At 41.5% G+C, this 27,288-nt stretch overlaps 1 protein-coding gene and 1 long non-coding RNA gene across 14 annotated transcripts in view; one reads left to right on the forward strand and one right to left on the reverse strand.

The window, feature by feature from the left end:
* Positions 1 to 27,288, forward strand: part of HECW2 (HECT, C2 and WW domain containing E3 ubiquitin protein ligase 2) — a 445,235-nt gene that overhangs the window by 397,243 nt on the left and 20,704 nt on the right. For all 11 annotated transcript variants that reach the window (XM_051849334.2, XM_051849331.2, XM_051849332.2 and 8 more), the window contains 9 exons: positions 257 to 377; positions 1,803 to 1,916; positions 15,117 to 15,269; positions 17,009 to 17,107; positions 20,686 to 20,815; positions 22,126 to 22,272; positions 22,846 to 22,960; positions 25,233 to 25,318; positions 26,550 to 26,662. In XM_051849334.2, coding sequence (XP_051705294.1) covers positions 257 to 377; positions 1,803 to 1,916; positions 15,117 to 15,269; positions 17,009 to 17,107; positions 20,686 to 20,815; positions 22,126 to 22,272; positions 22,846 to 22,960; positions 25,233 to 25,318; positions 26,550 to 26,662 — 1,078 coding nt within the window. The remainder of the gene's footprint in view (positions 1 to 256; positions 378 to 1,802; positions 1,917 to 15,116; positions 15,270 to 17,008; positions 17,108 to 20,685; positions 20,816 to 22,125; positions 22,273 to 22,845; positions 22,961 to 25,232; positions 25,319 to 26,549; positions 26,663 to 27,288) is intronic.
* LOC103348804 (uncharacterized) overlaps positions 22,090 to 27,288 on the reverse strand; it is a 46,059-nt gene continuing 40,860 nt past the window's right edge. For all 3 annotated transcript variants that reach the window (XR_517106.4, XR_007920619.2, XR_007920618.2), the window contains one exon: positions 22,090 to 26,623. This is a non-coding gene — a long non-coding RNA (uncharacterized lncRNA). The remainder of the gene's footprint in view (positions 26,624 to 27,288) is intronic.

Here is a 27,288-nt window from a genome sequence, read left to right on the forward strand (position 1 = left end):
TTTCATTCCTGTTTCCACTAGACATGAATAACTGTTTAACTCTGTGGACTGAAAAGGGAAACACATTTGAGAAAACACTTGGCATCACTGTACTATTTAAACAGGAGTTTTATTCTCCTCAAAGAAGACACCTCTTAAAACCCTGGTGAGGGTTTGTTATATCCTTCAACTTAGAGAAGGGAAAATGGCAGAAGATGTGATAACCATAAAGACAAAATGCAAATCCAGACTGTCTTCTTTTTGTGGTTTGCTGTAGGTACTCAGCGTGCCAACGCCCGTGCTCCAGCCCCTTACAAACGAGATTTTGAAGCCAAACTGAGGAACTTTTACAGAAAGTTAGAGACAAAAGGATATGGACAAGGCCCAGGGAAATTAAAGTAAGTTCAAAGTGATAACAACACAAACCACATGATTTAGCAAAGGTGGAAAGGTGGGACATGCAGTTGGAGATTTAGGAAATTCATTGTGACTTGGGATGACTAGCTTTTGTTTTGGTCTGCATAGTTATTTTGGCTTTTGTAAATTTCAGGATACTCTAAAACATAGTTCTGGAATTAAGCATGATTAAACCTAAGGTTTTTAAATAAGCCATGAAAGCACTGTTATTTTCCATGAAAAAATATAGGAAAAATAAAAAGCTAGTTTATGTTTTTTTCTCCTGATTTATACTATATTTATTAGGTATGAAGTGATCACCATGTCTTGTCTTGTATGTTACTGACCCCTGAGCTGCCTGGAGTGTAGGAATTGTGCTTACCTCTACTTGGTTCTGTGAAGCAAACTTCATTTGTCCAACCGTGTGGGCCATGCATGTTATTTTTGCCATTCTTTACCCACCTCCCTTCAGATGGGGAAATGGAAGCAGCATCATGTTGTTTGGCCTAGAATGTTCCATTGCTGCTAGCCTGCCCCCTCCCCACCGCCTCTGCCCTATCCTCAGTAGAGATCACGCCCCTGGCTGCCTGAGAGAGGGGACAGGGGCCAGGCCAGCAACAGCGGCATGTGACTCACTGCCCCATACGTGAGGGCTTGCACCATTCAGTTCACTTTCAGCACCCTCAAAACACATGGACCTGTCCCAAACCCCATACTTCCCTGAGCTTTCCTTTTCTCGCACCTCACTTGGGAAGATCTGGGTGACCCAGGTTTCCTGTGTTCAGCCTTCCTCTCATTGCTTTGTCTGTTTACCTTCAGGCTGACTTGATATCAGTGGAGAAATTATTTGCATTGTCATCCTCAAACAAGTAGATTAATTTGCCACAAGCATCGTTCATTTTTGTCTGTCCCTCAGAGAATCTCAAGAATCACCCAATTTAAATATTCAATGAAGCACAGTGTAAGCTCCTCTGCTTTGGAGGACAATGAGGAGTTTTTTCCTCCTCCTTCTCAGTCTTCCCTCTGGGCCCTTCGTGATTGAATTCTTGTCTAAATGTATTCAGGCTGAAAACATTACCTCATAGGGTTGTTCCTTCTTTACTAACCCGAAGTTGTGTGTGTGTTGTTCTATGATAATTTTCCCTCTGGGATGAATGATTAGACCGTTCAGAAAGGACCCTTGAGTTGTTTTTACAGGCCATAGGTGGGGTGCCCTATTTACCAATGATTCTCTTACGTAACTTTTGCTAATGCTGTTAAGAGTTAAAAACAAATCTGTACTGTATGGCAGACAGCAGTAATATGAAGTAACTCCTCTGCTTGTCTAGCTAATTATAGTAAATGGTAATTACATGGCAAGTGCCAAATTCTAGAAAGATAAGGATTAGGAAATAATCTGTTTTTTCAAATTGTCTCTTTACAAACAGATTAATAATCCGCAGAGATCATCTATTAGAAGATGCTTTCAATCAGATTATGGGCTACTCCAGAAAAGACCTGCAGAGAAATAAGCTGTATGTTACCTTTGTCGGGGAGGAAGGGTGAGTAGAACAGAGAAGTGACACAGGGAACTAGGCTGTGGCCATGGCCGGATGTTTCTCCACGTCGTTGTGGTCGCCTGAAACAGGAAATCCTTCTGGCAGGAAGTGCTGTTCTCATAGCTTACACTTTTTAGATTTTTTTTTTAGGCTTCCTCTGGTTTTTAAATCATTTGACATAGAAATTCTTTGACAAAAACTCATAGCTGTAGATCATTTTGAGAGCCAAAGATTGGTTTGGTTATTTTTCTGTATGCATCTTAAAAAGAAAGTGATTTAAAAGGGGAAAAACAAGGAATTGAGTTTCAGTATCTATAATCTTGTTTTCTGCCCTGGAGTGCTAAGTAGAGTGGGCTTCACTTGTTAGATAAATCTGTTTCAGAATCCTGAATTAGAATCCTCCTGTTCTACCAGGAAGCTTCCACAGCAGTAACTTTGTACCCTGGGTCTCACTGCTTTGCCTCCAGCTTTTCTCATGGTTTGGGAGGGCAGCACACTTACCAGTGTAACCACCTGTCATACACAGATGTGCCTGGCCTTTTGTAACTCTTCCGTGAGTATGCTTATCTGGGTAAGAGACAGGAGATGAAGGGGTGGAGACTCCTATACAGCCTTCGGCACCAGAGACATAACAGTTGTATCTCGCCTGAGAAGGTGCCAGCTCCCAGCGGCTGTCAAAGAGAATGTAAAAAATACCATCCAGTTGTCTCGACTATGGTCATGTCCTTGACTCTGTTGATTTAGATCCGTTTTTAAGGCTACCCCTTCTTTGTCATGCCCAGGAATAAGTGCATTTGATTAGGGAATCATGGTAGCATTTTCCAACAAAATTCAGCCATTCGATACACAGTTGATGAAAATGGAGACTCCAAAGTGGGAAATAACTTGTATATGCTAATGGAGCTAGAGAATAGCAAAGTCACGATTATAAATTAGGCCTTTGTCTCTCATTCAGTACTCTTGGATACAAGAAAAACTCCTAAACTCATGTTTATCTGAATTTTTTTCCTATCCTTGAACCTTTCCACCATTCTAGCTTCTGACTCATAACTTCTGCTCTGGTCACATACATTGCTGTATAATCTCCCAACTATGACTAGATTAAAGTAAAATATTATTTGGGAATACAATATGACATGACAAAATTTGGGCAGAAACTTGAGGCTTTAAGTTTATACATTCATGTGCGTAAATGAACTTCCAGCTTGTGTTAGTTGGCTTAAGGATGCAGGTGCGTGATTGGAAATGAAGGCAAATGTTGTTAGCTTAATCATAGGTATGCATGGGATTCCAAGTATTTCCTTACATAACCAGTCTGGTTTGGAGGAGAATACTTTTCCTCCTCCAGAACTCCAGCTGCCTTCTTTCATTATCGGACCACAGTGTGTTGAGATCTCAGAAATATAGGGGAGAATCTTCAAAAGCACTGATATAGTTTGAATAGAACAGATGCTTATCTTGCTTGGTTCATCCATGGTTCCCCAGAATTTAGACTGATGACATTGGTTTCTAGGAGGAGACCTGGCCTAAGTGGGGTTTGACATCTCTGTATTTGATTGCTACTGATGTCCAAATGCTTCCTGCCTGCATCATGTGTCTTCTTCCTGTGACCTCAGAGGGAAAACAAGGGAGAGGATGTTTTGGGGCGTGACCTGACTTATCAGAGACAGTCTCTTAAATCTATTACTCCCTGTGCATATGGCTCATTGAAGCTAGATTTCTAGACTCATGGCTTTGTCATGTCGGTATCATACATGTTGATTGTTAGAAAGAGGCTTTTCATCTATTGAGGCACTGAAAATACACATACTGTTTTGAAAGATTAAAACAGAACTCGCTGAAAAATAGAAACTTCAAAGCAGTATAAAATTAAGGAGTTATTTTAGTATTTGCCACCTTCTCAAGCACATTGACTCTATCACATTAAAATAAGCTGTCATAGCTTTTCTTTTTGAATTATAATAAATACCCATAGTGAAAAGTTACTCAAACATGTTCATTGACTGGTAAAAAGTGGAAATGGAAGTTTTCTGTTACTTTCCATTCACCAGTTCTAATGCTCACAAAATGTATCATTTTTGTAAGTTGTTCATGTCTACAGCTAGTAATATGTATATGTTTAAGATTTTTATTTATTTGAAAAGTACAGATACAGAGAGAGAAAGAGTGAGAGAGAGAGGTCTTCCATCTGCTGGTTTACTCCCCAAATGGCCACAATGGCTGGCTCTGGGCCAGACTGAAGCCAAGAGCCAGGAACTTCTTACAGGTCTCCCACCTGGATGCAGTGGCTCAAGCACTTGGGCCTTCTGCTGCTGCTTTCCCAGGTGCATTAGTGGGGAGCTGGATTGGAAGCAGAGCAGCCATGACTCAAACTGACGCCCATATAGGATTCTGGTACTGCGGGCAGAGGCTTAACCTTCTAAACCACAGCGCCAGCCCCATAATGTGTATTTAAAAACATATATGTCAGGCACTCAGATCCTGATTTCTAATATCATTCTTCAATAAAAAAAAAATCCAAGATTCCTTGGAAAAATGGATGATTCTAGGACTGGGGCAGGAGATATAAAGATGGAGCCTGGGGTATACTGTAGTGCCTACCAGAAAGTAAAGAAGTTCTCAAAAATCCCACAGTGATGGGGATATGTCACAAGGACATAAGACCCAACTGAAGAGCTCCCAGTGGCCAAAGCTGGAATAACGTGATCAACAAAAATAAACAAACAAAAAAAGTAAGATAGTATTGGTTTATAACCCAAAGTATAAAATAAATATGCTTACTTATGAAACACATGATTGAATAAATAAAGAAATAGAGTACCATAAAAAGCCTCTTGTTTAGAATATTTCCACATAATTCAGCATAACTCCCTACTCCTTAAGTGTGGGTTGTACACAGTGGCTTTCTTCCAAGCAGTTCAGTATGAAGAGGAAGAAGTAAGGTTGCAGTGGATAAAAACACTATCTCAGTCATGTGACCAAGTTTAACATTAGCAATCATAAGTCATGTTGGTAATATGTGCCCTTGATATGATATAATGGGAATGGCACTTACCTCTGTGGCCTTCCCTGCCAAATCTATAGCCCAATTTAACCATGAGAAAAACATCAGACAAATCACAACTGAGGGATGTTGTGCAAAATATGTGTACCAGTGTTCTTTAAAACCGTCATGCTATTAAAAAAAAAAATTCGAGGAGTCTGAGGAACTGTCAGAAAGGAAGACATAACAGTTCAACATAATGTAGCTTCCTGGATGGAACTGTGGAAAAGGGACCTTAGGTAAAAACTGAGGAATCCAGATGAAGTATGGATTTCACTTAATAATTATGTATCAATATTGGTCCATTAATTATAACAAATGTATTGTACTAGCATACAATGTGTATACTAGACATGTGAATAACATGTCAATAAAGAGGAAAACTGAATATGGGAGATGCAAGAACTCTGTACTCTTTACATACCTGTAACTCAAAAACTATTATGAAATAAAGTTTGTTAAAAGGAAACATGTAGTCAGGATTGTGGGAGGATCCTTGAATGACTTTTCTTATGACCTTGCTATCTGGTGAGTAGATGCCACCAGAGTACTTTTTCGTTTTCTTTTTTTGGCCTGTAGGATTTTTTTTTTTTTACTTAGAAACCTTTTATTTAAGGTATACAAACTTAATGCATTTCATATATACAAATTCATGAACATGGTGATTCTTCCCATCCTACCCTCCCTCCCGCCTGCACTCCCACCCTTCTTCCTCCTCCCTCTCCTATTCCCATTCTTATTTGTTACTAAGATCTATTTTCAATTAACTTTATATACATAAGATTAACCCTACACTAAGTAAAGAGTTCAACAAGGCTGGCACGGTGCCGCGCCTCAATAGGCTAATCCTCCATCTGCAGCGCCGGCACACTGGGTTCTAGTCCCGGTCGGGGCGCCGGATTCTGTCCCGGTTGCTCCTCTTCCAGTCCAGCTCTCTGCTGTCACCCGGGAGTGCACTGGAGGATGGCCCAAGTCCTTGGGCCCTGCACCCGCATGGGAGACCAGGAGAAGCACCTGGCTCCTGGCTTCGGATCAGTGTGGTGCGCCGGCCACAGTGCGCCTGCAGCAGCGGCCATTGGAGGGTGAACCAGCGGTAAAAGGAAGACCTTTCTCTCTGTCTCTCTCTCTCACTGTCCACTCTGCCTGTCAAAAAATAAAATAAATAAATAAATAAATAAATAAAGAGTTCAACAAATGGTATGAAAAAAAATATTCCTCAACAGTCGAGACAAGGGAGAGTACTTTTTCTTATGAATCCATCTGTGTCTATACCTGAGGTCAGTAGAGTAATAAGTACATATGTAGAGAAAGTTCTGTGGGATGTCTAATCTGTATGGTATTGATATATAGATATAGATGTAGATATATAATATTTTGTGCCACCTTTATGTTATCTCTGAGGGATTAATACTTTACAATTTGTGATAGTCTCTCAATGATCAAGTTTTCTGTCTGTCATGATCAGAGTATTTACAACAGAATAGCTAGGACATAAAGGAAAGGGGATTTATTGTTAAGAGTACTACATCTAATTGCCCTTTAAAAAGGATGTGAATTATCAGATTCACAGAGAGATGTCGCTCCCCCTCTTCATGGAGGAACGACACAGGACCCTGTGCTGTTCTTTTGTCTGCTCGGCCCTCCCCAGGTTTGCTGCTGGTTCTTCCCGGGTTGGCTACCAACCCTTCCACCTCCGTGGAAGGGCGGTTCCCCCTGGCCACTTTTCCCCACTTCTGCGGGGGAGCGGCACACCACCGGCCGGCTCTCTCGGGGGCTGCACAGGTGTTCCTTCAGATAGATGTTCCCTCAGATGTTCCCCTTAGATGTTCCTGGTGCATGTTGTCTCTCTCCTCCTTTATAGTCCTCTTCCACCAATCCCAACTCTGCTACCCACACGCCGAGTACGCTGCTCTCCTGCAATCAGGAGCAGGATCAGCTCCTGCAGGTCATCATTCAAGCTGGCGAGACGCAGCTGCATAGAAGTTGTTACTCCCTTCTCAGCGCCATATTGTGGGAGAGCAGATGCATAGAATAAGTCTTAATTCCAGTAACTTAGTCTAGTCCGAGTTGCTCCCAGTTGCTCCCCACAGATCCCCCTTTCTTTTTATTTTTGGCGTTGATACGCACCTGTCTTCGGTGCCCCGTGGCACACACTCTGCTCTGCTTGCTAGAGTTGCCCACAGGTGCTTACAAGTCCTATCAATCAGGCAAACCAAATCCGGGTCCTCTCTTCGCCATGTTGTGAGGAGGTTTTTAGGCGCTGATGCATACCTGTGTTCGGTGCCCTGCAGCACATGCTCTGCTCTGCTAGAACTGCCTGCAGGTGCTTACAAGCCCTAGCAATCAGGCAAACCGAATCCAAGCCTTCTCATTGCCGTATTGTGGGGAGACTTATTGGTGTTGATAACGTGCCTATCTTCGGTGACCTGCAGCTCATACTCTGGTCGAGCTGCCTGCTGGTGCTTATTGCCTTACTAATCAGGCAGACCGAATCCAAGCCTTCTCATTGTGGTATTGTGGGGAGACTTATTGATGTTAATTCGTGCCTGTCTTCGGTGACCTGCGGCGCATAAGCTGCTAGCCGCCCGCAGGTGCTCACCACCTCCCTAATCAGGCAGACCGAATCCAAGCTCTCTCATTGCCATGTTGAGGGGAGGCCTTATTTTTCTCTATTTCTCTACCTCCGGGCATTCCTATCTCTCCTATTTTACTTCTATCTACCAGCATTCCTATTTCTCTCATTTTACTTCTAAACTTCTGTTTCTCTTATCCCAGCGGCTTCCCGGCGCCCGCCCCGAGGCTGCTTCTCGGCGGCTTCCCGGCTCTGAGCCGCTTCAGCCCGCGCTTCTCTCATCTGCGTGGCTTCCCGGCACCCGCCCTGTGGCGGGCTCCCGGCTCTGCGGCTTGGCTTCGCGCGCACACTCCTCGGTCTCCACGCCCTTCGCACCCCCACCAAGGCCTCGCGCCAGCCCCGCGTTCCCTATCTATTCACGCCCCATGCTCTCTCTGCACGTGGCGGCTTCCGCGAATCACACAGCGTAGCTCACGTCTCCGCCACTAGCATTCAGTCCAAGTTCCCCGGACTAACCTGGCGAATTCCAACCTGGCGGCCCACGTCTCTGCCTCTGGTTCCAGATTTTCGCCTTTTGCTCCCCTGGCTGACTTGAAGAATTCCAAGCTGGCTTACGTCTCCGCCTCGGCCTGCCCCCGCAGCTTCATCCTCCCTAACATATTTTTCTCTACCCGGTATGTTTCCTAACTTTTCTTCCAACAATATTCCTCCCTCATTTCTCCTGGCTTCTCCCCACAGTCCGCATCCGAGTCTGTTTGTTCTAGCTTTCACTTTCGCTTTCGACCTTAAAGATTTCTCCCAGCTTCCCCCCGTAGTCCATATCCGAGTCTATGCCTAGGCTTTCAATAGCTTCTTCCGGCACCTTTTCGTCCGGCTTTTCCCTAGGCTCTTTGCTAGTCTCTCTCTCCGGTATTTTCCCACTTCTTCCCGTTTCTTCCCTCCTAAGTTTCCTATCCGAGTCACGGCACCATTATGTCGCTCCCCCTCTTCATGGAGGAACGACACAGGACCCTGCACTGTTCTTTTGTCTGCTCGGCCCTCCCCAGGTTTGCTGCTGGTTCTTCCCGGGTTGGCTACCAACCCTTCCACCTCCGTGGAAGGGCGGTTCCCCCTGGCCACTTTTCCCCACTTCCGCGGGGGAGCGGCACACCACCGGCCGGCTCTCTCGGGGGCTGCACAGGTGTTCCTTCAGATAGATGTTCCCTCAGATGTTCCCCTTAGATGTTCCTGGTGCATGTTGTCTCTCTCCTCCTTTATAGTCCTCTTCCACCAATCCCAACTCTGCTACCCACACGCCGAGTACGCTGCTCTCCTGCAATCAGGAGCAGGATCAGCTCCTGCAGGTCATCATTCAAGCTGGCAAGACGCAGCTGCATAGAAGTTGTTACTCCCTTCTCAGTGCCATATTGTGGGAGAGCAGATGCATAGAATAAGTCTTAATTCCAGTAACTTAGTCTAGTCCGAGTTGCTCCCAGTTGCTCCCCACAGAGAGACATCAGTTCTGCTCTAAGGTGTTTCTTTGCATATTTCTGAAATGTGACATGTAAATGTTTCCTTGAAATATAAGAGTAGGGTCAAGAGGAATTACAGGAAAATTTAGAGTCAGAAATTTATAGGATGACTATCAATTCCCTATGAGGTACAATTAATCCCAGAATATTGGAGATGCCTATATGCCTATATGCAATTGAAAATTACAAAAAAAAAAAAAAAAAAAAAAGGAAAGGGAAAAAGAAAGATGGTGGGAGGGAGAGTGGAAGGAAGGGAATACTTTACGTTCTTAGAACTGTATCTACAAAACACCTTGAATCTACTAAAAACTAAATAAAATTGAAATTAATTTCTTAAATTATGAAAATAATCCTAGAACCTATTAAATACTTTAGTTGACGATTATTATTTCTCATTCATACTTCATGTTGTGCTTGACTTTTTACAAAAGGTAGATAGTATCTGTATATTGTCTTGTGATTAGTGATTTCATTGGGGCATTTTGTTCTATTTATTAAAATTTCTCCTCAACTTGATGTGGTTATCTCCCCTTGCAAGGCTGAGGAGAGGAGAGGTTGGCAGTGGTGGAGTGGCTGGAAACTGAGTCAGCTACTCTGAGTGCTGCTTATTTCTGTTGAGCTTCAGTCTGCCTAGAAGTTGTTCTTCTACAGAGGGACCAGTGAAATACTACATATTCTCCAGTAGAATATTATTTTTTAAATTAAAAGTTCCAACAACTGAAGGTTATTTGATGTCAGTGTTAGCTACGTAGACTAATGTGTTCTGATAAGACATCCTGAGCCATTAACTTCTTAGGACCCCAGACAGTAAAGAAAGAATAGGCTGGAGAAAGAGAAGATGTTTACATTGAGATTGTTCCAGCACTTTTTTCTTCATGGCTAAACCTGTAAAAGGCACCTTTTTGTTAGGAAAGAATGAGTTCATTGTGTGTGAGGTGCCATCAATATGACATCAATCATCTGCAAAGTCACACTTAGATGAGGGAAGAGATATATGGAAATGGTTTTGGTTTGGGGGTTTAAGAACTTTCTGTTCTTGGCCGGTGCTGTGGCTCACTAGGCTAATCCTCCGCCTAGTGGCGCTGGCACACCAGGTTCTAGTCCCGGTCGGGGCACCGGATTCTGTCCCGGTTGCCCCTCTTCCAGGCCAGCTCTCTGCTGTCACCCGGGAGTGCACTGGAGGATGGCCCAAGTGCTTGGGCCCTGCACCCCATGGGAGACCAGGATAAGTACCTGGCTCCTGCCTTCGGATCAGCACAGTGTGCCGGTCGCAGCGCGCCGGCTGTGGCAGCCATTGAAGGGTGAACCAACGGCAAAGGAAGACCTTTCTCTCTGTCTCTCTCTTCACTGTCCATTCTGCCTGTCAAAAACTAAAAAAAAAACTTTCTGTTCTTTCTTTCTGCTGCACCTCCTGTGTAATCTCTCTCCTGAGACAGGCAGAAGAAAGGATGAGATCTGAAACAGTTCTCCTCTGTGTCTTCTTCTCATGTCTAACTAGTCAGATCTGCACTAGAAGTTGTTTGGGGTCCTGAGCTTAATTAACCATTTGTTCCTCAGACATCTGTGAAGCTTCAAGTTAAACTTTATGTGCTGCTTGTCTTCTTCCAAAGAGAAACATCATAAGAATACACTAAAATAAGGGTGCGTCTCTATCTAGGCTTTGCCTTGGCATCACCAGGTATAAGGTTTGTTGATTATATCAAAATCCCCTGCTCAGCTGCCAGGCCTTCCTAAGTGACTCAAGAACCAAGGCCTTGCTGCTATAAATGTCTGAGGGAGGATCAGGATGTCCATGGGCCATGTGTGCCTGAGCTAGCTTGCAGGAAATGACGATGGTGGACTTCCTAGGGCATCATCTTCTTTCATTTTGCAGTTTACTTCCATTGGAATAATTCGCTGTCCTTAATTCTTAGTTGGAAATAAAGAATGGCAGAGTGCAATCCATGATTTTAACAGAGCTTGAGTGACACTGACAATGTGCGTGGTGAGCCAGCCCAGCAATGTGACAGTGTTTGAAATGCCTCATCAGCACTTGGATTTCCAAACTACATGGCCACCCAAAAGACATCTGTGCTTATTCAGAAATGTCCTCTGATGCAGCTGTTGTGTGGCTACACACCCGTTGTCCGGTTTCTGTATTTCTGTGCCAAGTCTTTAGCTGTGGAACCAACCTAACTGGCAAAACAGGAATGTAACAAATCATCCCTGTGATATGAGTCATATTAACTATTTATATGGAAGGGGGTTGCTAAGACATTACAGGAAGTACATGCGGCATGTACCCTGCTGTGACATGTTTTATTGAATTAACTAGACATATACACACACACACACATATATATATAGTAATCTACAGTTTGCTCTCAGATATGCAGTTCTGAGTTTCAGATTGTAAACAGAGCAACATTTAAAGGGTGTCTTAGTTTTACAGTGACTCCGTCTGTGGCTCCAGAGTTAAGAACAGCAGATAAAACCTGACCAGCTGAAGACACATTTCCTCCTTGAGAGAATATTAGCTTTGTTCTAAGGAAAAAAAAAAAGTTTTGTTTTTCAGTTTAATGCCTAAGGGAATATGTCTTATCCTCATAGAGAAGGGACTGATCAATGAGGTCTGTTTTTGTGGCTTTATTAAACTTTACCGTAATTAAAGCTACTACACACACAAAATGTTCTAAGCATAATTCACTTGTGAAATTCTGGCACCATTTTCAAGTTGTCTTTTAAGTCTAGCATAACCTTTCCATGTCATTGAATCAGTATACCACCTCATGGTAACTTGCGCAAGTTTATTCCTTCTGCTAAATGACAAGTAACAGTGTAGACGATGCTGATTTTCTTTAGAGCACACTGGAGAATTCCACTCATCAACTGACTAATATATATGGAACCCTGTCTGTTATCAGGTAGGCAAAGGACTTAGAATACCAAAATGAGTAAGATATAGTGCCTGCCTTCAGAGCAAGTACAGCCTAATGTGTGTGTAGCGGAGCAGACACATGGACCGATCACTCTACTGAGTGCAGTAGTAGTAAAACCCTCAGTTATAGCGCAGGGGAAATGCACGTTTTAACTGAATGCCACAGTTTAATTTTAAGCAAGTAACCCACATGACTTATACCAGTTGTCGCTCTGTAAAAAAAACTGACTCCGGAAGTATTTATTTGCCTCATGCTCCAGCTGTCTGTGACCCCTTGTCTGTCACAGGCCTCACTTGTGCCTGGAAGCTGGAGTCGAGCAGTGCCCAAGGCAGACAGCTGCTCACCTCGTCTCACACTTAGGAGTAGTTGCGACCCCTCCCTGAAGTGCTGTACACCCTGGGAGAGCATAGCCATTTTATGTTTCCTCAAAGGAATCTTCTGTACGGAAGAGGGTTTGTAGTAAGCTAGTGTTTTAATCAGGTAACATTTCCCTCCATGTCCTGTCTTGTTTAACAAGGGCTGGCAGACTGTTTCTGTACGGGTCCAGATAGCAAATACGTTAGTCTTTGCCAGCCGTCTGTGTCCTGTGGCACCTACTCAACTCAGCCATTGTAGCAAGAAAGCAGCTCTAGAGAGAGCATAAAGGGGCACAGCTGTGTTCCAATAACACTTTATTTATAAAACCAGACGATGGGGCGTGTCTGGCCCACAAGCCATAGTTTGCCTAAACTCTGCTGTATTAGCAATGCTTTTTTCAGTCATAATGAACATTAAGACTTTCTGAAGGGAAGGAAAGTTGAAAGGAGTAACTGGCATTAAACTTGGGATCAGGACACCTGCCTCAAGGCCACAAGGCCTGGTTCTTCCACTGGTTTGATGTCAGCAAGCGATTTCCTACAACTTTTGTCTTCTCTGTAAAACAAGGGGATGGACAAATGTCTTCTAAGATACTGGTGAGCACCAGGATTCTCTGTTTCTGGAAAGACACAGGGGACTAAATCCCCCAAAGTTAGAGGGGAGAAGTATAAGTCTAGTATGTTGGTCTTAAAAAGCAAAGCTACATGCAGACAGGAGTGGGGAGTCCCTGGTTAAAGCAGTGTGAGGGAAAAGTTTAGCTTCAGCTGATGACTCGCTCATTAGCAGTCAACAAAGTAAAGTGGCTGCCCTGAGAGGCAGGGTAATTTTAGCCCCGTTAGTGGGGAAGCATGGCCAGGAGTTTCTAAGCCCTGCTGACATGAGCACAGTTCAAGTGTTGTGATCAGTCTTAGATGCCACGGAGGAAGCAAGGGACTTCCCACCCCTCATCCTGCCTGGAAAGAGGGCGGAGGGCAATGAACATACAGGAATGAGCAAAGGGATGGGAGCGGGCAGAGGCCAGGGATATGCTACCTGCTCAACTTGGATTCCCTGTGCACAGTGACTTCGGGAGAAGTTTCCTGTGCTGAGGATGTAGATTAGCACTCAGAATGTAGTCAGCCCTCAGAGACAGCAAGACTCTGAGAATGTGAAGAGCACTCCTGTGGGCTGCCTGTTCTCAGTGAGGCTGCCTGCGTCCTGGCATGACCAGGGCTGGGCTGTGCACTCCTGCACCTGCAGGCAGCCTGAGTTCCGCCTTGAGAGTCTTCAGGGTAACCTGAGGATGGTGTCACCCATTCTGTGGCCACCTGTTTGGCATGCTGCGTCCAGCCTCCCCACAGAGCGTCCATGACGTCTGCCACCTTAAGGCCCCTTTCCTCCCAAGAGTCTGCTGTGTTTGCATTTTTCTGCACTCGTAGGCTTCCTGTCAGTGCTGTCTGGGTGTGTTGATACCACTGAAATGTGTGAAAAGATTTCAGCCACTATGAAAATTGATTGTTTTTATTTTAACATTTATGTATTTCTTTTAATGTATATTAGAAAAATAGCACATCAATGTGTCACAAGTGCTATGCAAGCCAAAGCCATACTGAAAATGCAAATCAACTTAAAGCTGGTTTAATGAAAGATATTAAGTAAATAATAGTATTTTCACACATGGCAAAAATGAGGAAATTAGTATGTGAGTAGTAGAACATTGTTTTATGTAAAGTCTATTAAACTCTCAAGTAAGACATATAAAAGCCATTTTTATGTATTTTTCTTGCTAGCATCCCAATTGCTACTTCTACCTGTCACTGGATCATTTTCTCTATCACAGTCCCATCACTGGGTTGTTTCATTTAAAAAAAAAAAAAAAAAGTACAGCAATGCCCAGAGAAGAAATTCAAAAAAAAAGAGAAAGAAAGAGTAAAGGAAAAAAGTCTTACAGTAATATCTTTTAATCAGTTGCCTTCATTTTCCCTCAGAGTTCCTCCCCTGATGTGTACACTGCATTAGATGTGCACATGCTTATCATGGATGTACTTCGTATGTTTAATTTCAGCGTATCACATTGCCTTATAATGAACTCCTGTTTATTGCATTTTTTGCTTTCAGCCATTTGTCATTCTTAAACGTACTTCAATCTTTCCTTATGTTTTACTTTGACCCTGATGTCTTTGTTAAATGCAGTCAAATTTACCCTGATGTCCGGGTGCTGCGATCTCAGCCTGTTCTCCAAATTCCTTCCTTGGGAAGCTTTAGACACCTCAACTTTCTTGTTTCTAATTTTCCTTGGTATTTAGAATTTTTACTTGCATCCTATCATTCCATTTTTTTTTACATATGATTTCCCTCAGGAGTCTTGAGTCTGTAATGGTCTCTCTCCAGCTCACAGAAGTCTCTTCCCCCACTTAAAACTGTTTCAGACATCCATGAGGACGTCATGTCTCATGAGTACACAGCTGATTTCCTCTGGTTTTTCTCTGTTTAATAAAGCTTTCCCATTGTATTCCCATCCCCCAGAACTTCACTCCAGACATTGAAAAGATCTGCCTTTTATGCATACACATACAAATCAATAGGACATTTGCCTGTTATATGTATTCTCTGATGTGGAGCTTAGTTTGGGCTATGCATCACCCTTCTGGTTCAAGACTTGATTGAATCAGGAACCATAGTCTTTCAGTTTGTTTTGGGCAGCCTTGATATGTGGACAATTAGACTTGTAGTTAACATTGTATAAAAAGTTGATGTCTGGAGAAAATGTACCCAATATCTAGGAAAAAAAATAACTGATTATTCTGTTTGTCATTTTTACAGGCTAGATTACAGTGGACCTTCCAGGGAATTTTTCTTCCTGGTATCCAGAGAACTCTTTAACCCATATTATGGCTTATTTGAATATTCAGCAAATGACACATACACAGTACAAATAAGTCCCATGTCTGCTTTTGTAGACAATCACCATGAATGGTAAGTCTTTCTGCAACAGTTTCTTTAGTTGATTATCTATGATACTGCACCCCCCATAGGAAGCCAGATTTCTTTTAAGGTGTTTTTCCTTGAACAAAATCATGTCTTCAGTTAAATACCTCATTTCAATTTTGTTTTTGATATCAAATTTAAATATACAAACAGGCTGCAAGCTAGGAATAGATTATGTTCCATAAAGGCACTCTTAGGTAAGCTGGGCAGAATTCAAAAGATTTTCCCCACTGGAAGAAAGTTACAGATGATGATAGGTTTCCAGTGAGAGCCCTAAATCCCTCTCCTCACCTGTGGCTGTCTATGGTTGCCAAGCCCAGATTGGAGTGAAAAGGGGGAGGGCCTCACCCAGCAGTCAGGAAGATTCTGCAGCTGCCCAGTGGGGAAGTGGCTGTCACTGGGCGGGGCAGCAGGAGGGCGTGAGTCTGGCTGCCAGTGTAGCAGTGAGGTCTGGGGAGGTGGGGTGACCTGGAGGAACAGCAGGAGTGGGAAGTCACGAGCACTGGCCATTCTCTGTAGAAGCCATTTAAAGTTTTAACCAATTGCTCATACAAAATCATCAAGGAAACCTGATTTAGCTAAGGTTCCCAGCTGGAGATTATTTATTCTGAAAATCTCAAATTGTGCCCCTTCCAAACATCCTTACATCTTTTTAAATCCATGCATTTATAGACTTTAAATATTTGCATAACTCCTATTACCTTGTGCCTGGTCAAATCCACTGATATAAACAAAGTAACATGAGTAGGACTCACGCAAAAAAGTTCTTTGAGACATGAGCTTAATATTGATGTTTGAAAGGCATTGACTTTTAGGCCTTATTTTTCAAATTAACTTCTGTTTAGCTATGATTTGAAGTCCTAACTGTGGCTAATACAGTTGTGCCAGAATTAAGTGGAAATAAAGAGAAGCAAAGCTGCTGGACATTAATCTTAAAACAGCTGCCTAATACTAAAATTACAAACGGAGAATATGAGTCTCCATACAGATTTACTCTTTTGGAAGGCATTAGGCTTTCAAAGAGTTAGAAACTTGAATACCTTTGAAAAAGAAAATAAGTGTACATCTCAGGCAGCGAAATCAGTCAAAACAGATATATTTCATAAAGTTTCCAGAGTGATTCAGAATAGAAGTGAGTCTCGAAAGTACAGGGAACAGAATGTCCCACGAGGAAAATCCCTGCAAATGTCCATATGCATAATTCTTGAATGGTGACAGTTATCCTCAGGAGCGGAGTTTCAGAGAGAACAGGGATGGAGCTTTCCTAGTCTGAGACTGCGCTCTTCCTCATGAGAGAATTGCTGCTGGGTTTGTGTTTGAGCAGTTCAGCTAATATTCACGCACACAAACTAGCAGGAAACATTTTCCTTATCTCTTCTGATCTCATTGTGTCAACATCTCTTGGAAGAGGTTTGGGGAAATTTCATTGAAATGCTAGTGGGAGATTCAGTTGGCAATGTGGGGTGTTACTTAGTAGACATTATTGGCACAAGGTAAATGTGGAACAGTGTTTATCAGAGTGACACAGATTTCTTTAACAAGTAGATATGAATTATGGGCCTAATTCAGGTACAGCCTATAGTGCACACAAACTCTCATGGACCTAGTAGGAAGTTAATCGTGAACAAACTTAGGTGGTTAGAGTTGGAAGGCATTGTAGAAAGCAAATAGAACCATTTAGAAACTGTCCCATGACGTGTAAGCTGTCTCATGTGTTTCCTCTGCAGGTTCCGGTTCAGTGGTAGGATCCTTGGTCTTGCACTAATACACCAGTATTTGTTGGATGCCTTCTTCACACGGCCCTTTTATAAGGCTCTTCTCAGAATGTAAGAGTAGTTTTCTTGCTTATATAATTTGCATACAAAAATGTAGTATTTATATGAAAGAATCTTCTGTCAGAGTCTTTGTTTATTGGCTCACTATCTCAAACCTGTTGTCAATAACTTCATAATGCTTTAGATTTTAGAAATTAATACAATTTCATGGTTACTGTTTTTCCTGCGTTTGACCCTTTATTCCTATCTAGCCCTAACATCTTAGTTTTGCTCTCTACCCAATAATTTATTCTCGTTTGTTGCAACACATGTTTCTTCAAAACAATTATGCTTCAGACACAGCACTGAAATTCTTGTGGTCTTAATGCTGATTATTAATAGAATAGTTGTGGGTAAGTCTTAGTGACTCACAGCCCCCATTCATTATGAGATGCATTTTATATTTTGCTTTATGCAAACTTTCAGCTATCTACTCTGTTCAAATTTTCATTCTTGGTTTTGTTTGTGTTTAATTTTTTATTTGTTAAGAATGGACAGTGTCATACTTTTCCTGAGGACTCTATATGCAAAATAGTAATTTATGGTGGGAGCTGAAAATTTGACATTCACAGAACTTTTTCTTCATTGTTATCATAATGAAAGATTGCAATGATTGTAAATGTAGAGCAAACCACGTCTGGCCTGTAATCAGTACCTAGTCATTTACAAGGCTGAACAGGAGAAGGAAACTGTCTGTAAGGTAGTAGCTCAAACTTGTAATGGGAGAGCCCTGAATTACTGCGTGATTCTATCCAGCTGATTCCCTCACTGAGGTCATGGACTTGCTTCCTGTAAAATGCAAGTTTAGACTTAACATGAAAGCAAACAGAATGTTGCTATGGGTCCTTCCTGGGGTCAAGAGGAAGACATTTGCCTTCCTTTCTTTCAGTGCCTTAGCACATACAGCTCTGGGTAATGGCCACCGTTCTCTCCCTCTCTCTGGTCCACTTTGTATTTTCCCATTTCATTGACTTGTCTCTGATCTCTTTGATGCTTTCTGAATGAGTGGTCTTTGCCAAGTGCTTTCACTTGCCTCAACTTCATACCCTCAATGCACAGTAGCCTGGCTTCTTTATACCTGTAACACATGGAGGCGTGTAAAGAATACTTTGTGGACGTGGTATCAGACCACTCTGCTGCTTCTGATACCACTGAGCACTGCCCCTGCCCTTTTCTTTCTTGGGACTTTCCTCCCCCTGGCCTCCAGACCACTGTGCCCTCCCAGCTCTCCTTGTAGGGCCTTTCCTCGCCTTGCCCTGAAACCTGGGTGTTCCAGAAGTGTCCATTTGTGGCTCCTGCTTTGCCCACTTGATACGCTGTCGTGGGAGAAATTCTTCTCCTGCTTCATCTGTTGACTCCCAGATCTGTCCCTCAGTCCTGCTCTCTCTCTTGGGATGTAGGCTCACATGGTCAGCAGTTCACTGAATACCTTCACTTGTATATCTCACAGGGACCTCAGAATCAACATGGTTAAAACTAAACCTTGAATTCACCATAACCTAAAAATATGTACCTTCTCTCCTGTGCTCAAGTTGCAATAAAGTGGGACCCACACTCTCCACTCTACTCAGAAATTGGAAGTTGTCCTTAAACAGGGATGGCCAACACTCGGTACATGCTCTACTCTTCCCTTCTGATCTCATTCCCATGATCTAGTTCGAAAATCACACAGGGGACTTTTTCCCACAGAACTCATTGTTGCCTCAGAAATAGTTTCAACTTACAGACAGTCAAGACTGGCAATTAAGCAACGTCAGTTTTCAACCTGATTTCATTTGCCACCCCAATTTTAGATATCTTTCTTTATACTTAACCCCCAATAAAACCATTAATTTCTGCACCTGTGCCTCCCAAACCTCATTTTCTTCTTCTTCTCTCCACCATTGATAGTCTCCCCTAACTAGACCCCTTGTGTAATTTTGGCCAAATTACCATAGTGGTCTGTTAACTATTCTCCGCCTTCTAATGATAACCACCAGCTCCGTCTCAGTGCTCCACAAACCTCTACACTGAGTCTCCAGAGGACTCACACCTCACATCAGATCTGTCATGCCTTCTCCAGGCCTTGTAATAGTTCTGAATCACCAATTCCTTAGCGTGATACTCATGACCTGCTCCCAGCTGACTTTCTAGCCTTGTGCTCTGGAAATTCTGCCTTGTGGTAAGTTCTCTTAAGCTGGGAGTATCTTGACACTCCATGCCTTTGTGTGCAGTTCATGTTACTTGCTCCTGCTTTCCCCCTTCTCCTTCATTTGTTCGCTTTGGACTCTCTAACTTCTAAACATCTTGAAAATTTTAATGTAGATGTTATCTGCTCTAGAAAGCTTTTCCTGAATCTCCAAATCAAAGCAGATCTCCCTCATTTGCTCTGACAGCTACCTGAACCTACCTAATCTTTTAAAAATTGATGTGTAGCATATGCTTTTAATATTACATAATTTTAAAAATTACCTACTGCATATTATCACACACCAGTTTATACAGTAGTCCTCCTTATCCTCAGGGAAATACATTTCAAGACTCCCAGTGGATTCCTGAAATGGCAGGTGGTACTGAACTATGTATAGTCTACATTTTCTCCTGTACATACCTATGGTAAAGTTTAACATATTAGACCCAGTGAGAGATTAACAACAATAAGTAATAAATAGACAAAATTAAAACAACTTACTATAATAAAAGTTATTTAAAACTTGTGAATTGTTTATTCCTGGAATTTTCTAGTAAAAATCTTCAGACCATGGTTGAACACAGGTAGCTGAAACCATGGAAAGTGAAACTACAGATAAAAAAGACTACCGTAACAACTATCTGTTTGTGTGTCCATTTCCCCAACTAGACCAGTAGCTCCTGGGCACAGTGACTGCTCATCACATAGCCATTAAGATGTCGATAAACATTTATACTGACTCGCACAAAATGTCTTTCAAATTGGGCTGAGAGGGAAGAATATTTCAAAACTACTGTAGCAAATTAATTACTGCTACCTTACAACAGGACCATGATACTTGCTCTACCTCATGCAGATCCTCTCTATGCAATGAAGCAAAATGTAGAAATATGGAAAGCCATTATAATTGTAAAGAAATTCTGTGGCTTACTGTTTTCAGAAGCACAAGAAAAAGAACCATGGAGGAAAAGGGGATATATAGGAATATACATCACAAAATTTAATTTTTTAAATAAAAAAGTATAATATTGCAGGAATATAGAAATAATTTCAAATGAGGAAAACAAAATTTTATGGTAATGTAATGCAGCCAAAAGAAATATTGGACCCAAGTTGTCAACTCGAGTTCTATCCGGTTCCTGATCTGGTGTTAACTGTGGATGTGTGTTGACTGACATTCTGTTCCTCCAGATCTATGTCTGTGAAACAGAGGACAGAGTAAGTCCTAAGGCATTTTTATATGTCCAGGGTTTTCTAACATACACCAAATTTCAAAATTATTTCACAGGTTTGGTTACTGAACTTGACTAAGAACTTTCCAGGAATCACTGCCTATTTGTTTGGTGGTGTTCTTGCCTTTAATTCTTTGATTCTTTCCTCGTAGCCTCATGCATTTGTCTCTATCCATTTGTTATCCTAGTCTGTGTGACCTGAGTGATCTGGAATACCTTGATGAAGAGTTCCATCAGAGCCTGCAGTGGATGAAAGACAATGACATCCATGACATCCTGGACCTCACGTTCACTGTGAATGAAGAAGTTTTTGGGCAGGTCTGTACATGTGCACACCTGCTGTCTGAGTATGGTAATTGAAGGTTATTGGTCAGTAAAGATGCTTATACATTTGTAACTCTTGGCTGATTTAAACCCAAGATCATACAATGTGATGGTAATCTTGGTTACAAAGATTATTCTAATGCTAATTGCAGATGAAGATGTTCTCTTTTACCAATTATAGTAACTCTTTGTATGTTATAAGCAAACTCTCTTTTACTGTCAACTAAAATATCCACAAATATTTGAACATATGCTTGGATAGAATACAGTGTTTAAATGTTTGTGCTATCCCAGAGTTGAATATTAAGTTATTTAATCACTACTTGTAGTTAACTCTGTTTCAGATTTAAGTATCAAAATTGATTGTATTAAGGCTGAAGCAATAAAAACCATACTTTGGAGGAGCCTTAAAAACAGAGAATATGTTGTTGTTGTTGTTATTGTTGTTGTTGTTGTTGTTTTGATGTTGACAGAAGGGTAGGTTAAAAGACTTCTTTCCCGACGAACTTTATGATGCTGTGGATTAAGACAGTGCTTGAGATGCTCACATCCCATATGGGGTGCATGGGATTGAGTCCCAGCTGCTCCACTTCTGATTCAGCTTTCTCCTAGTGAGCCATGGAGGCAGCAGCTGATAGCATAAGAACTTGAGTTCCTGCCTCCACATGGGAGACCTGGATGGAGTTCCTGGCTCCTTGCTTTGGTCGAGTCCCCACTGTTGCAAGTATTTGAGGAGTGAACCAGCAGATGAAAGATACCCCCCACCATATAGTATCTCATAAGTAATAGTCTTATTTAGGCATTAATATTTGGCTGAATTGCTGTATTTCATGTGTTTTAAAAATGAAATTTTCAATTAACATTCACTTGAGAATGACTATGCTTCATTAAAGTAAACCTTTACTTAGATATTGGCTATTTGGACATTCTGGATTCTTAACCTTAGAGGAATTTGTGAAATGGCTTTTTTAAACATTCTAATAATGTTTACTTCTAATAATGGGCTAGTGTCTGAAATGAATTCATTTACATCTTAAAAGATTTACTTTGTTAGGATTTAGAACTTGAAAAGCATATTTTTTAACCACTGAGTTTCTCAAACATCAGCCCAATGCCCAGTCTTAAGTGAGTGCTGTGCCTACATGTGCTGTCTGTGTAGAGCCTCCCTGCCTGCTTATGCAATGTAGGGGCAGGATAGGGACAGGTCAGCTCTTTGGTATCAGTGTTCTTATGACATCAAGAGCATTCCTCCTTGGTCAGTCCTCCTGTTTTTTTGTTTTGTTTATTATTTTTTTTAATTTCAGATTACTGAACGAGAATTAAAGCCAGGGGGTGCCAATATCCCAGTGACAGAGAAGAACAAGAAGGAATACATCGAGAGGATGGTGAAGTGGAGGATTGAAAGGGGTGTTGTACAACAAACAGAGAGCCTAGTGCGTGGCTTCTATGAGGTAAAGATAGCTATCAGTCTCATATAAGTGGTGCTGAGGCTCCCTGTACGGCGTGGAACAATTCCATTTTGTCTTCTGTTGCATTTACCTATTTTCTTTTAATTTTAAAAATCCAATATTTTTTCTTTTATGTTTCAAGAGCACAAAAAAGCTTAATGTACTTGTGACATGAGTCACTGAAATAACATACTATGACCCAAATTCAAAGAACATGTGATGGTTTATGGCCACTAATAATATTTAAGTCATACTCCTTACTTATGCTTAGATATGTTTAATCAAACCACGTGTTTGATATATGAAATCTTATCTGAGAGTCAGAATGAGCTATTACATGTATTCCATGTGACTTTTTCTAACTCCTTTTCAAAAGAGAAAAAGAAACTGTATTAATTATGAAACCAAAATCCTGTTGAGTGAAGTCTTATCAACTTTATCCTAAAAAAAATTCCCAAGTGCCTATACAGGAACATCCATATTATTCCTGAAAATCTCTGAAACCTCCTTTTTCTGATGAGACTTAATTTTTCCCAGGTGCTTAAGCCATACCCCCATATTCTTATTATTCCACAGGTGGTGGATGCCAGACTGGTGTCTGTTTTTGATGCGAGAGAACTAGAATTGGTCATCGCAGGCACAGCTGAAATAGACCTAAGTGACTGGAGAAACAACACGGAATATAGAGGAGGTGAAATTTGGTTTATAGACATTGGATTTTAAGTTTCAAATTAAAGGAAGGTATGGTTCTGCGTGCTGATCTGAACATAGGAGAGGCAAAAGCACTTGCCCTCTAATCATAGGACTGATGCAGTCTCCCTTGAGACTTTGGGCAAGGTACATTCCCTTCTTTTCCTAGTTACCTCATCTGTCAGATGGGGGAAGGACTGTTTACACACCATCTGAGGATGTCATAACTCTTAATGGTTGGAAATGTGACCAGAGGAACAGTAATTAATTACTTTATGGTGTTGTTAGTGACGCACTGGGGAGCTAATAGCCAGCTGGTCAAACTCCACCTATTTCATTTTCATTTTAAAACTCAAAGAGGCACGCCCTTTGAGCTTCCTAATCAGCACAGTTTTTCTGCAGTTCTACTTACTAGTTGTCATTCACAGTTGAAACACTTGAATGGAGTAACACAGGGTTCTTAAAATTCAGCAAGCTGAGCAGTAGTAAAAAAATATAGTCACCAAATTAATAAATTAGCAGACCCATTTTCCAATTATATGTACTTGAGACAGATATTGGGGGAAAGACATGTTTTGAGAAAAAAAAATGTGTTAACATTTGGTAAATTGCTTTTGGTTTTGCCTGAGCTTAACTCTTCTTTCCTGTCCTTTTGCCATGGCTAACTTGTTTGCCCATTTTCTTTGAAAGACTGTATTAAATTGCAGTTTCCATTGCTGCTATTTCTGAAGTTCAGTGGCTGAACTAAGTCTTTCCAATTGGCCCTATGTATAACCCATATATGGTGCTGGTTACAATTGTGTTCACCAGACTATTTTTACTAACTAAAATATACTTTCTCTGGCATGCAACATAGCTCAGATTTTTACAATAATGACTGTTAGCTTGTTCTCCAGGATATTCTAATAGCAATGAAGTTCATCAAAGTGGCTATTTTTATATTTACACAGTATAAATTGTATTTACTGTATCTGACTAGTCAAGGATCTATCTCTATGGTTATTATAAATCTTTTCAAATGAAATCCCTGGGAGAGGGCAGAGAAGGGATGAGATACTCAGCTTCCATATTTGCTAACTCAACTAGCTGGCACTGACGGAGGAGGTGGCTGTGCGGCCACTTGCCATTTGTCCATACCACAGCTGTGTGTGGAGAATATGAGGAGACACATGCACTTCTCCTCCTCCAAAAGGCTTGGCACCAGGAAAGCAAAGGAGGAGCAGAAGAAGGACTGATTCATGAGGCCAGAAAACTTCAAAGCTACAAAGAGCCACTGCATTTATTGTACAGATGAGAAAACTGTTTGCTCAGTGCCAGAGAACTGTTCTTTATCAAAGGCTCCACACAGACCCTGGTGTGACTAGGTTCAATCCAGTTTTGTTTACCCTTCACTAGGGTCTCTCTCTTTTCTAAAAGAAGATCATGCAACTCTAGTGAAATGGTAAATGGGGAGAGAGAGTCCTCCCGGATTCTACAGCTACTGAAATAAAATGATTTCTACTCACCTTCTTTTGGAACTATTGACTCAGAATTAAAGCAGTTCTTGTGTACATAAAATAGGTCTATTAATTGGTTTGAATCACTAATTGTACCATCATCCTTGTCAGCCTTCTCTCTAAATTTTTTTTCACTGAAAGGTTTGGAATTCACAAGCACTGCCTTCCTCTATCCTATAAATGATACTTCCAATACTTTATTAAATTCTACTAAAGTTTAAAATTTAGTTGATGACTATGATATTTTTAGTTGAAAGAATTAAAGGATATTTTGCTTTTTATTTGTAAATCATCACAAAAGTAATTTGATTTTAAAATATATGTGCTTCCAATTATATATTTATTTGTATAAATTATTTGATAAATATGTCTGTCCTCCATTAGAAACCCTGTGAGGGTCCATTTTCTTTGCCACTGTATCTTCAAGCTTAGTGCTGTGTTAGGCGCAGTGGTACTTGAAAATTACTTTTTATGTGGCTGATCAAAAGAGTTAAGCATTTCCAGTAACAGCAATTAGAATTTTCAGAAATGATTTGGTTCAAACAACTCATTTATTGTCATTCTTGCCATTAGTTTCATTTAGTCACCACTAAATGTTGGTTTCATTTAGTTTTGTTTTTGTTTATCTTTTGATTATCCTTAGTCTTAATTCACTGACAACGTTTAAAGAATTCAAGGTGATGGTCTATGTCTGGGGGTTGTGTCTTTTGTTGCTAATCTTGGTGGCTTAGGATAAAATAATCAAAGTAATATGGACTTTCATGATTGGTTTGATAGGATATCATGACAATCATATTGTAATTCGGTGGTTCTGGGCTGCAGTGGAAAGATTCAACAATGAACAACGACTAAGGTTGTTACAGGTAAGATGTCACTAGTAAATCTGTATATTGAATCAGTATGATTATTGTTGGAAATGTATGTTTTTAAAGATCTATTTTATTTATTTGAAAGAGTGCTGGTTCAATTCCCAAATGGCCATAACAGCTGGGGCTGGGCCAGCCTGAAGCCAGGAACCTGGAATTCCATCCAGATGGCAGGGGCCCAAGTACCTGGGCCATCCTCCACTGCTTTCCAGGTGCATTAGCAGGGAACTGGATCAGAGGCGCAGCAGCTGGGATTCTAATCCATGCTCTACTAGGGGATGTCAGTGTCACAAGCAGGGGCTTAACCAACTGCACAACAATGTTGGCCCCAACATTTTTAATAATTGCTAAATATTGTCCATACAAACATACCATGTTTATCTAGAAATGCTCCAGACTTCTCTGCAGGGCTGTGTGTCTGCGTCCCTATGCAGAACATGCCCAGCTGAGTCAGAGCATTTCACGAGAGCTGTAAGTACCAGGATCCCAGGAACAACGTCTGCCATCAGGGCAGTTTGGTCCCTCAGGCAAGAGGCCTGCAGGATATCCCAGAGGCCCACATCCCTAGCAGCAAAAAGATGATCTTCAACACTTTGAGCAGGGACCCAGTTCCTTGACAATGAATTCTTTTTCTTTTTTGAACTTGCCACAAATTTGAGAAAACAATGACATTCAAGACCACTTGGCAAGTCTTTATTTTGTTGTGCTGTTTATAGGCACCCTGGTAATTGCCGCTTGGTTGCTGCTGAGGAGCTGTCAGACATGAGGCGGGCTCTTGCATGCTCGGGCACAGCCTTACAAGCAGACTGCATATTAGCTCCTTTAGGTTAAGGATCTGAACTTCAAATGTGCAGGCCTAGAAATTCTGTTTCTTTGTAATTAACCCTGAGTTGGTCAGGGGCTGATGCTAATAGACTTAGTTAATTGATAACCACTTTATTCATCTATAGTAGGAACTATGCCTGGGTTAGCTTCTGAGCTCATAGGACCCCTTATTTTCTAGAAAGCTTCCATAACTTTCCCTTTATAATGCATTGTTCTTTTTTAGTATTTCATTCTGGCTGATTGTCAGAATTCCTGTGTATGGTTATCCCACACCCAAAAAATTCTGTCTTCCGAACTTTCCCACCTGCTCTTCCTGAGGCGCTCTGCACCCATGTGATGCCATGGTTCCCTGCCTGCCGGTCTCTGGTTTCACCAGCTCCTTTCTGTTTTCTTGGCTTGATAGTTTGTTACCGGTACATCCAGCATTCCCTATGAAGGATTTGCTTCTCTCCGAGGGAGCAATGGCCCTAGAAGATTCTGTGTGGAGAAATGGGGGAAAATTACTGCTCTTCCCAGGTAAAACAGAAAATTACATTTCTACGAGTGACCGTAATTTATTACATATTGACTAATTACTACTTTATGTTAAAAGGTTGGGAGAGTGGAAGAAGTTTGTAGAGTGAGTTTTTCTCTGATTACTTTTCTACAGGAAGGGTTGAAGGGCAATCTCCCAGGTCTCCCATAAAAAGGGCAAATCCACCCCTACCTTCAACTATAAAACACACGCAAAATTAATGCATTTGCTCACATAAGTAAAGCAACATTGGTCATCCTACTTGTGGCTTATGATTGTGGCTCAAATCTAGATGTTTCCAGATGTTCAAGTTTTAAGTTTATGTTAATAACTACTTAGAATCCCTTCATTAAAAGCTACCATTATGGTTTGTAAAAAATACTAAATCATGAATGTATTCTATACTGCTTAAGACTATAACTCTTTTTTAAGATTTTATTTATTTATTTGAGAGGTAGAGCTACAGACAGATTGAGGGAGAGACAAAGAGAAAGGTCTTCCATCAGCTGGTTCACCCCCCAAATGGCCGCAACAGCTGGAGCTAGGCTGATCTGAAGCCAGGAGCCAGGAGCTTCTTCCAAGTCTCCCACACAGATGCAGGGACCCAAGCATTGGGCAATCTTCCCAG

This window comes from Oryctolagus cuniculus, chromosome 3 (assembly GCF_964237555.1).
Source record: "Oryctolagus cuniculus chromosome 3, mOryCun1.1, whole genome shotgun sequence".
Lineage (NCBI taxonomy): Eukaryota > Metazoa > Chordata > Mammalia > Lagomorpha > Leporidae > Oryctolagus > Oryctolagus cuniculus.